Here is a 12,138-nt window from a genome sequence, read left to right as displayed (position 1 = left end):
GGCACCCCTGTTATTGAATTAGGGACGCTGAGAGCTAAAAGAATGTGCCTTCTCCTTTTTGAGTTGACAGAACCAGCTGTAAACATCTTCCTGTGTATAAGAGCATTTGTAAGCTAAGGGGGCTCTTAAACAGACTGGCATCTGCTAAGGTTCATGACTAAAGGAGATCTAACCTTCACATACCTTCACATTCACGTTGTGCCAGTCAAAAGATCTTCAAACAACATAATGAAATGCAGCAGTTCAGCAAAGGGGTAGGAGGAGCAATTCTGGCCTGTTACATTCTCCACGTTGCAGATGATGCTGTGAGAAGCTTGCTTCATAAAGTGCGGTCAGATAAAAGCTCCAAACTTACTCCTTTCCAATCCCTGTTTTTCCCAAACTACACCTCTCATTCACATGGATTGAAGCCACCCAGAAGGGCTGCTGAGCGGCCTCCTCAGGTCTTCCCCAAGGATCTCTGCGGTCCTCATACAACAAACATGGCCCAAGACTGGATGGAAATTAACAAAGTGTTGACCATTAGAGAAGGTTCAGTTTGACCTTAAATTTGCAAAGACCTTTAGCTCTCCTGCATTTTTGAGCCTCTTGTCCTTGTTCTCACATACAAGGTTTTCAACATCTGGGTCCTCAGTGCAGAAGTCCCATTCAAGTCTGTATGTTCCAACTACACTGTCTGCACATGGCTGAGTTTTACCCTAAAGATACAGACAGACAAATGTCTGGAAAACAGAGATTTTAAGCACCTATTTTCCCAGAAGAAATTATGCCTGAGAACCAGTTTAAAACCTGAATTTTTATATTCATCAAACCAAAAGCACACAAGCATGCAGAAGCTGGAAAGGCATTCTTGTTTCACAGTGTAAACATGTCAAAGTCACATATTAGAAAAATACAAAAAAAATTTTTTTAACTAAATAAAGGTGATGATAAAAACCACTCAGCTAAACATAAGCATTGCATCGAGTCCTTCAACAGTGATCTACACCAATGCTCTTCTACGTGCACCAATAGGTATGATTATTACACATAAACCCAAATATAGATGTTCTACCCTGACTGTATGTCCAAATGTTGGAACAGAGTTTGAAAGAATGCCAGTTATAAAAGGGAGTTAAGGCTGTTTTACCATTTCTGTTCTTTTTATAAATCTGACAACCATGCAGTAGCTCAGTCTTCCTAGATTGGTGTAATACAGTAAAAGACTATATTGCTTTCAGATATGCAAACATACTTCCACCACACTCCTTGTAAAAGTGGCCAGCATGCCTGCATCAGGGGCCAGGATCTGAAAGGCAACTAGTGAAGCCAGCTGATGTGCGTGCACTGATGTGCAATTGTCAAGTGCTGGATCTTACAAGTGCCCAGAAGCACGTAGCCCTAAGTCTAAGGGAAAAAAAAAACCCTATGTCCCAAGATCTTGAATGAGATCATAGCATGCAGAAACTGTAATCTTACAGTTGGCCTTATCAAGGTACTTCTATAATGTGAAACTTTTCTTCAAGCTGACATAGTTCTGTGTCTTCAACAAAGACATCAGTAATTTTCTTACCACTGTTTCTTCTTTTTCCTCAGATAGAGAACCAGCTATTTCTAAAAAGGGTGCTGTTTCTACATATCCATAAGCACATACCAAAATAACATTCATGTTGCTCCCGTAAGCTTTTGCTTTTAAGTATGCTATGAAAGATAACTTGGATGAAGTAATTTGCCCAGAGCTATGCTTGTCTGGAAGATTTATATAATTTAACAGCAGTTCTGTAAATAATTTGGTAAGAGAATGGCCATCAGCATAATTTGGTGCTAGACTCATGCAATGCAAAGGAAATCACTAGCAGACTAAAAGCTGAATCTGAACGGGGTCCTAGTGTACAACGCACATTAAAAACCAGTTCAAATCTATTCTTATTGACAACCTCTTATTCAGGTTAAAGGAAGACATTGAATTTTGCTTTGGGAATGAACACAAAGAAACTTCATGCTTTTCAATGAGAAAAAAGCAACCATATATGTTTAACGTTCATATGCTTACCTCTACAAAGATGTGTGGTATTTTTGCACACTAACACTGCAAAATATTGCTAGAGCATAATTATGTAATGTAGCATTTTGTATGATTACTGAACTACCAGCTTCTTTCACCTGAGTCTCACAGTTCTCCTGCGCTGTTACCCTGTAAAATAACAAATACTATCGCACTGATTTTTAGCCAAGCCTTAACTGAGCCTGCAAGATAAGAGGTACAAAATCGTATGCATGGTACATTGCACTTTTAATCATCTACCTACTTGAAATACTCAAGCAAGTAGTTAGATATCTAAATGTTCCAACTATAAGTTTAAAAGTAATGATTTCTGTGTAACATGACTGCATTCACATTATTTCAAAATTTAGGTTTACATTCACTCTCAATGAAAGTATCACTTCAGCCACAGGAAGATCAAAGATTCTCTAAGTAAGCAGTGGAGCAAAAAGCAGGCCTAGGATTTAGCATTTTAGCTGAAAAAGGGGGGAGCCAACAACAGCAAGACACTTCCAATTCATGCTTCATGTCTGGAGAATCATTTTTCTGTCAGACATGTTCACAATCAACTTTTTCCTTCCTGCATCATCAGATTATAAATCAAGATATGTTCATTCTGCCTACCAGAAGCCTCCTACGAACTTTACCAGAATGAGAAGGAAAGGAATGCAGAGAAAATGCATTATATACAAAACAAGGTAACAAAGCCATCCCTCTCTCAGTTGTACTGCAAAAAGGTCTCAAGAAGCGGACACATTTGTAATTCTTTCTCAACGGAAAAGCAAAGAAGGAGGTGAAGTGGATGGGTTAAAAGCCAGCAAAAAGTACTATTAAAAAAAACCCCACCAGGTACTGTTGCAAGAATCTCTAGATAAGCATCTTAAATCAGGGTAAATTACACACCTCATGCTGGTGACTCGGTCATGGGAAATTATGAAGCTACGTGATGTCTCATTTGTTGTGCTGAAAACAAATGTAAATAAATTACTGCGAGAATCTCATTTACATTTAGAAATTCATCCTGATGCATGACATGACTGCTGATTTTTTTTAAAATGACACTTTGAGAAGAACTGCCACTATTAAAAACAGATCATAACCATCTTAGTGAGGAATGTGTGTGTTTGTGTGTGTGCATGAGTGTGTGCGCATGCATGTGCGCCTGCCTGAGTGTGTATATGCAGCTGTCCTAAGGAGATCTTTCAGATCATTGGGAAAAAGGCTTCCTTCACTATCTGAGAACAAAAGTGGAGGTATCAGAAGAAAAACACATCAGTCTGTATTCTTCTGTGTATTTTTCCCCCTCTAGAGTGGGATATAGAAACACAGCATTATGGACTGGCTGCTGCCAGTTCAACAAAAAGTGCAAATATTAGAAAAATAGGAACAGAAAGCCATGTGGTATGTCTCTCCATCATCAAGCATAATAAAACTTTCCCCCACAAAAACGCACACACAAAGCATTTTGCTAAGCTTTTCTGTCCCCCATCTCAAGTCTCGCATTTTGAGCTGCTGCTAAACCAACTGAAGAGGCGATCTGGGAAGCCTTACGGATGGAGAGAAAGTTTAACCGTGGTTAGCTAAGCAGCGTACGTTCAGGCAAATATCCAAATGCTTTAGGAGCTGTCATTCTCCATCCCGCGTGGGAAGGCTGTGAAGAGACGGACTTGTTCGTATCATGATTGCTCTTATTATTACAACAGTGAAAACACTGCATACTAATGGATGTGTTCGCAGAAAGACGACTGTGTTTGATGGCTTTTTAGATTCTGTGCCTGCCTGCCAGGGGCTCTGTGTCTCATCTCTCCTACCCCTCTCTTCGGTCCCCAAAGAGAACTCTAAAAAAGTTTGCAACATGAGGGGGAAATAAAGCATATTTCCAAATAGGGATACTACAGTGTTCTACAACCCCACATACGGCTGCATATTTACATAAGCCTGCATAGGTCGGAGAGTTTATTTGTTAAGGGACAAATAAGCAGGCCATGAAATAATTATTTTTCATTGTGCCCTGCCAAACCTTTCCAGCCAAAGGCTAAATTGAGCTGCTATTGTGATTATTTGAACTGTGGAGCCAAAAGTCTTCACTGCAAAGCATCCCAGCTGTCCTAAATTTTATTCTGATGGCTAGTTTTCACGCTAGCTTGAAACTTGCCAAAAATGCTCCACAAAATAGGCAGGCGGAAGGCTTGCTTTATCTAGACCTACATCAATTACTGATTTAGAGCTGTTCTGAGAACTTGATTATTAACAAATCACTTCCTGAAATTGTTATGACAAGATTCACATATGCAAATGGCAAGCTGCTCGTATGTACACAGCTAGCGAAAGAAATTAATACAGAGGTTCCCAGATTTATTTATGCTCATCTCCTATTGTGCTCTACTGCAAATTAGCCACTAAAAAAATTAAAAGAAACTGGAGAAATCCAGCTGCAGCTCCTCAGCTTTGCCATACAGTGACATGGAAACGTGCAGGCCATAGCAGATCATTGTACTTCTGCCTTCTCCCACCTCCCTACGGAAAAGGATCTACCAGCGTCTTCTGGCCAGAGTCAGAGGAAACTAGCAACCACGGTGGCATGGTTCTCAGTCTGCACGGCTTGTCAGCATACCAAGGAGCAGGTGGGATTACCCCAAGAGCTCAGATCAGAAGCTCACGGGAATATTTCGTACATTGAACAAGGTAGAAGGTGGAGGAGGGGGAACAATAAAGAAGTTTTAAAGCTTATGCTTCAAAGCTTAAATTAATCCAAAGTAACAAAAGATTAGGATGAGACCCCACGTAGAGAGAAGATTATCCCATGTCTGCTCATTCTGAGGCTCTTAACTTTCTTGGAGGCATCTGGGGTTGGTCATTGCTAGAGACAAAATATGTAGTTAGAAGGATTTGAGGAGCGATTCATTTCATTCTTTCTACATTTCTATTTAAATAGCTAAGACACAAATTAATGTCAATGAGGCTAATTTTTTTGAAGAGAGCAGAGTTATAAATAAATGAAATGTCCATCATCTAGAATCAAGCTGAATGTATAGCGTGGCTAACAAGACAAGTGCGTCTTGCTGCAGCTGCCCTCCTTCTCCTCAACACCTCCTACTATTTTTTATACTGTTTGTAATTTCACTGCGATATCCTCAGGGCAGCAACCACCCCACATTTACACATGAATTAGAACAACACCTAGCACAATGGCATACCAATCCTGATTGGACCTGGGCTGCTCCTGGGAATGCTGCTGGGAATGCTGCTATAAAAAGAGCTCATAAATGTATATAGCACAGCGCAGGAACACACACATACCTTTTATCACAGTTAACATCACTGGAGTGTTAACTCTTTCTTTCCCCAAGAAAACTGCAGATGGTTTCATTTATTTCTAAGCTCCAAGATGGCCGCAGGATATATAGCCAAGATTCAGTATACATTTACTCTGTGAAGTTAGGCACTTACTTTGCATGTCTGTATTTAATATTTAATAAAGTGACAGAAGTGTGATGGAGTCTGATTACAGATATAGAGGCATAAGGCTGACTCTTGCTTCGGATTTGCGTGGAGGTTGACCTAGCTGTAAGCTGGGGGCATTTGGGCTGAGGAATCAAAGAAGCCCCACACCAGTGTCGGCCACATCACTTGTGTGCATTAGTTACAGACCTACTGTACTTTAACTGACTAGCCTAAGTTTTCTTCTAGTTTCCTTCCTTTATTAGGAGACATTTTTTACCTCTATTTTAATATGTTCTGGAATTTGAATGTTTGCATTTAAAAAAGTTAGGAGTTCTTCATGGTATTTCAAATATAAACAACTCCCATATATACTATTAGTTTAATTTAGTATTCAGTCATTTTATTTTTAACTAAACAATTAATATAGAAAAAGATCAAAAATCTCCTATCGACATACTTTTATTTTTCCTAACAATTCTGAAACATCAGTTATTCTGCCTGAAGGACTATGAGTGGCCAATGTGGTTTGCAAAGAACAAGAGAGAAAGCAAAGAAGTGAGTGCAGGTGAGGCGGCAAATCCATAAATGACTTGAGTACATGCACAAATTCCAGCATTTGAGCCCCCTTTGAGGTCAAGTTCTGTGTTGGGGTCAGTCATTCTAACATATAATACCTATAGAAAAATGGAGGTAGTAGTGAATATCAAAAATCCGTAATTAGAATAGAATGCCTACTTTCTTAGGCCTATGCTTCTCCGGCACCAGCAGCCCACCTTAAAAATCTACCTTATAGACTATGTCTGTTAGCAGCTATATAAATCTGTCTCTCTCTAAAAATAATAATAAAAAAATAAGAATAACTTTTTGCTTACTACCAGTTGGCAGACCTCTTATTTAGTGGACTAAAAGCTCTACATTTATTCAGTCTCTGTGGAAACTTCTAGACTTTTTTCTTCTTCTGTGACTGGTTGGTAGCATTACAGGGCCTTAATGTGCTTTTCCATATTACCTTGCACCTAATGCAAGTTTTGTCATTGACATAAATATGGAGACTTTCTGCCTCATGGAAACATTACCCACCTTTTTAGATATTCTCAGCCCGATTCCTTCAGCTTCTCTGTGCTCTGCCTGCAAGTTGCAACTTAATGCTTATTTTCTTTCCTGGACGTGCATAGAGCACTAACCCAAGCGAACCCTACCCAGCGTCACGCTTCCATGCTGCAGTAAAGATCATTCAGGAAAAATCTTCCTACTTCTGCAGAGACGGGCAGATACCATGGTCTATACAGAACAGGCTACTGACAACACTGCATGCACTTGGTCATAGTCAGATATGTGACAAAGTCCAGAGAAATCCTATTAGGGAATAATACAAATGACAGAGCTTAAAGAATACAGTTAACTCCTGATTAAACAGCCCATAAATCTGTTCAGAACTTGCAGAATTTATCACCAGAAAAGGAATCTCAAGACCTTTCAGAGTCCCATTTTAACAGACCTGCTGTCCACTGAACCAACAATTCTGTTGCTTATAGATGAGAAATTTCACCAACTTAAGTACTATTAAAAGATGATTATGCACTGAACTCTCCTGAAATTGTGTAACATTTGCATGGTATAACACATACTGTTACTTGTTCACTGCAGTCTGATTCAAAGTGCTATAAATATGTTTGCCCTTTCTGCTAAGCCTGCCTAAGGGATTAGCAACCCCCCAAAAGTTCAGTTGAATATTAACTGCATTAACTTTGCAGACTGTAACATACTGTTACACTCAAACAGCCTACGGTGCAGTATGGATGACTTGCTTAATAAAAAATGTTTTCATGCAAAGCCCTATTGCTAGAAAAAAAGAATCTGCTCTGTCAAAGGGGATGACCTCTTCTATTTAACTTCATCAAGTAAACAAACAAAAGGAAAAGTCTTTACAGTGATGTCCAGAGCAACGCTTATCATTTCGTCTGTCAAACCAGATAGACTTCTCTTCGCAACACAGCACCAGCTCCGCTATGTTAGAAATATGTATATGTTAGAAACATAAGCCAGTTCACCATGAAAACTGTGTGAAATACAGTAAAAAAGTGTCATCTACTGTAGCAGTGTGAACTTAAAAACCATAAAAGAAATGGTTTGCTTACTTATTTCCTTGAGTAATGCTTTGCATGCCAACTCCCATAAAAAACAGACGTGCAGAAAGATTTTCCAGTGTGATGCTGTATAGTTGCAAAGACGATCAAAAGGAACAGGAAATATTGAAAAGTCTGAAAAGAGAGAGTTGAGGGGGTTGTAAAAAGACAGAACTGACTCGGTAGCTAATGCCAAAAGTCATGGAGGAGCAGGCTCTTAAAACTCCCAAGTGTAAAGCTCACAGGCAGAGGCAGAGAGGTAACTGACAGCGTCTGATCAAAAGATGAAGAAAGGGATGCAGAAAGAAGAAAATGAGAATGTCTGGAGCAAGTTTCCAAAGAGACCAAGTGGGACTGGTAGAGTTGCCTGAAGTAACCAATAGGTTGCTAAAAGTACTTCTAACGATTAAGAAAAAAAACTCTTTCATTTTCTAATCACAGTAATACAAAAAATATAGAGCATACCTACTGAAAATGGAAATGATATATTTTCTGTACTTTTATAAAAATCAAGAGAGGAAACTTTCACTATGTTGCTTTGGGATAGCACACCGACTCTCAAAAAGACCTTGATGCCGAAAGCCAGGAGGAAACCTTCCTCATTCGCTCTTTGAGAAACATGCATATTTCAATTTGTAAAACTTCACGTTCTCCCACACAGTCCTGCGTATAATCAGAAACCAAATCAAAATCTGACAAATTCGAATTCGTATTTCTTCATAAGGCTGTACGCTTACTTGTTTCTGCTATTCACCAACACCATTATGCTGCCCAGAAACAGAGAGCGGCGATAGATATTGGTAATTGTGCAGGAACTTAAACTGCAGCCAGAGAGCCTCAAACCACAGCCTTAAACTGGAATTAAAGCTTTACAAGGAAGCAAAATGTTTCATTCCCTGCAACCAGCTCTTTCCCTCGCTACACATGCACGCACATACACACACGTGCTTGTGCACACCTGCTACCCACCGGCCAGATGGGACTGAATTCTCCTGAATCAGATCTTGGATTTTTAAGCTCAGCTTGAGTTCAAATGGATTTCAAGACATCAAAATATATTACTATTTTACATATAAAAATTACAGTGGCATCCAAGAATTTCAAATTCCAGTATTCTTGGCACATTAGAAATATATTAAAGTATGATTATTGCCCCAGAGAAACTAATACAAATAAATAAACCTTTGTAAGAATGTATACATTTAAAGCCTGAAAAAAAGAAAATGATTTATTTTATATCACCAGTATGATAAGTGATATTGGGAACTTAGCTAATTAGCAGTGACCAATATTGTTTTTAAAGGCAATTTCAGCAGTCCAAACCCATTTAAAGATCGTACAAACTAGCCCTTAATGCACAAGTATCATAAAATATTAACACAACACACATGTTCAAAAAATTGGGAAGCATTCTATTCCTAGAGAATTTGCTAAGCTTGCTTAATGTAACATTTATCATCAATAAAGTTTCTTCAGTTAAGAGCCCTTTAACCTGCTCCTTGGAACAAGGTCTTTATCTCCCTATTCCAGCAGCCCAGCTACACCGAGTACCTATTTCTTGCATTTCAATGGGCTGGTTGTAAGTGGCAAAGTTGCATTTGTAATTGGGACTGGGCTCCGAGGAAGCCCTTCTCCAGCTAGGTCCTGAAGTCTATCATCTGAGGTTTTAAGCGGGTTACTGTGTGGCCGGCCAGCAGCGGGATGTCGTAGCAGGGAACGTGGGCATCTGGAAGCTGCTCCCCGTGGTGTTCCGCCAGAGCCTACGTCTGGCAAGCTCCAAGGCACAAAAACGCAAGTCCTATTTGTTTGGCCAGCCTTGGACTGACCTTTAGTCATACCAGGGAACAGGAATTTTGTTAGTGAACGGAGAGTTCTGGTCTACGCATTTTTAAATTGATTATTTTATTGATGTAAAGTGCCCAGGTGCCCTCATGACAGTCACTAATATAGATTTTGAAAATAAAATTAATTAAGGGCCAGACTGGACCACCTTTACTGTCATCATGTAGTACCCTTTTCTACAAGTAATAATGCTATCACCACAAGTATAGTGTTTTATAGTATTTCATTAGATCTCAAAACACTTTACTATGTAGGTCAAGATCACTGTCACCTATCTCCACACACACGCATACACACACACTCACTCTTCTCTCCTACCTTACAGGAAGAAGGGAAACCGAAGCACCAAAAACATAACTGACAAAAGTCCACGCAGGAGTGAAAGCTGTGTTTCCCGAGTTGCAGTGCTGGGTTTTATCCCTCCAGACCATAGCACGAGCATGGCACAGGATGAGTCGGAGCAGGAGCGGAGCAGCCTGGAACACAACCTAAACTGAATTATACTCGTCCAGCCCTTGAAATGGTTCCTCATTAGCTGCGAGTTAATGGAGTCCCAATGAGTAGTGTTATTTTCATCCCCTGCCTACTGAACACAAAATTCATTTGCAAATATCCTGTAAAATACTGCAAAGCAAGCCAAAAGAGATATGACAACATAAGAGGCATACTATTTATGGAATGCACTTACCGTCGTTTAGAAAAGGAAGCTGACATGAGCACCAGCCTAAATTTAGCAACACATTTAGTTTTTATTCACTAGTCACAATGACAACATTTTAGAAGGATACCACACACCTTGTGCACCAAAAGGTTCCACTGAAATCAAGACAGACTTTGATCTGAAAGGAATTCAGTATCAGCTCCTTAATGAATACAACACTGAGTTAAATTAAGGCAATCACCATCTTGACTTTCTATTCCAAGGAGATATAAAATTACATTGATTGCAGGAAATGGTGGCATTCAAACAATATTGTGATGGCCAAAGCCTGAAAGCTATATTCATTGTCGAGCTAAAGTAGGCTTTCAGAGGGTACCATTTGATTTGAGGGAAAAAGGCATCTAGAAACCACATATTTTCAATTAATAGTTTAAAAGGCACAGAGTAAGAAAGGAAGAACGCTGGTCAATACTCTACGTGCCACTCAAACAAGCAAGAATGTGTATGGAGTAACACACACTGTATATATAAGGGGGGAGCGTACGTTTGATTTTTTTATTATTATTATTATTACTTTTATGCGGAGGCTGTGCTAGTAAGGCCACATTAGAGATACAGAAAGATGTGACGTATTTTTGGACCAGTGAGAATGATCTCTTATCCATGCTATCTTTAATTCAAAAGTAATTTCAAATCATCAGTGCTTAAAGTTAAAACTCGTTCTCTTGAAAACTCAGAAAAAGAATTAATTCCAACCCTTACCTTTGGCACCTTAAAGACTTTTGGCCATGACTTACCTGTATAAATAGAAAGAACTAATTTACTACAGAAATGCCCATGGGCAAACATGTTCTGGCTAATGAAGTGTTCAGCTTTTGCATGATTAACCAGCTGGTGGGGGTGGTGTAAAAATCACAGGGCATAAAATAATAAGAAAAAATGATTAGCAGCTCTCTTTAAAAGCACTCTATGAAAAATTTACTTATTTTTGTTCACTAGTTTGGAAAGTAACTGTACAGAAAGATAGACTTCAATGACTTACCAAGGAGCCACGGCAGAGACTGCACTAAGCACTCGCTCCTTTGAGACTTGCATCGCAGAAAAGTTCAAGTGAAAAGAGAGATACCAACCAGCTCAATGGCTGGATTACTTACATAACAGGTCTGGCGGCCCGTCCTAAAGGTAATTTTCTTCTATATTGCGAAAGACATTATATAAAGTTAAAACCTATGACTATGCTTCAAGTCAGTTTTGTTTCTCCCCCCTTGAGCCCCTTTACTTGGCTATGACTACCACTGTGGGCCAATCCACTAAGTACCTACGCTTGTGCCAAAATATTAATTTTGCTACTCAAAATAATGCACTTACACATTTAGGTGATGTTATGTGAAGTAGCTGGGGTTCATGCTCACTAGGGACAAAAGTCCCCTTGCCCTTCCCATCCTAAAAAGTTTTCTTAAAAACTCACATGCTTTGCCCTCAAAATAGGACCTAATTAGGATACAAGTATTCTGCAGACAGGTCACGAAAATAAATTTATCATTAACTATCCCCTAAACCAAGGCAGGTTATACTGGGGTAATGTCAGTTCCTACACATTTGTTGTTTCTTCATTTGGTGTATAACTGGCATGTAAATAGTCACTTTAGGGAGGAAAAATATGCATTTTTATGGAACAAGATTACTTCAGAAATATCAAACAGCTGAGTAAATAAAGATATTCAGCAGTAATAAAATACAGAGCTGCAAAACTTTAGGCTACTGATTACTCACAACAGGCTGCAGTACTAGTCGCAGTCCTCTTTACCTTTGCTACTTCTATAGAAAAGGCGTGTTTTACATCTATTTACAGACTTTTAAGAACTGGTCTGTAAATACATAGTAGTGGGTAAAGGACCTGCACCTCGTGGATTTGCATGTTCCAGCTCAAGAATGCAGCTGTAACTTAGATCCTCGGACTTCACGGACTGGGAATCTACATTAATACCTTTTGGCAATACACGAGCAGTCACCGTATGTCCATGTTTGATTTCTAACCACAA

At 39.3% G+C, this 12,138-nt stretch overlaps 1 protein-coding gene across 5 annotated transcripts in view; it reads right to left on the bottom strand.

Annotated features, from left to right (window-relative positions):
* Positions 1-12,138, bottom strand: part of ESRRG (estrogen related receptor gamma) — a 385,220-nt gene that overhangs the window by 340,702 nt on the left and 32,380 nt on the right. Inside the window, exons 1-2 of one of the 5 annotated variants that reach the window (XM_062571811.1) lie at positions 9,754-9,838; positions 7,606-7,728 (exon numbers count right to left, since the gene is read on the bottom strand). The exons of 3 other annotated variants lie outside the window; for them this stretch is intronic. In XM_062571811.1, the coding sequence (XP_062427795.1) occupies positions 7,606-7,643 (38 nt within the window). In that variant the 5' untranslated portion in view covers positions 7,644-7,728; positions 9,754-9,838. Of the gene's footprint in view, positions 1-7,605; positions 7,729-9,753; positions 9,912-12,138 lie in introns of those variants that run through there. One more of the 5 variants, XM_062571807.1, reaches the window with a different exon arrangement.

This window comes from Rhea pennata, chromosome 3 (genome assembly GCF_028389875.1).
Source record: "Rhea pennata isolate bPtePen1 chromosome 3, bPtePen1.pri, whole genome shotgun sequence".
Lineage (NCBI taxonomy): Eukaryota > Metazoa > Chordata > Aves > Rheiformes > Rheidae > Rhea > Rhea pennata.
This window is presented reverse-complemented; position numbering and strand designations above follow the sequence as displayed.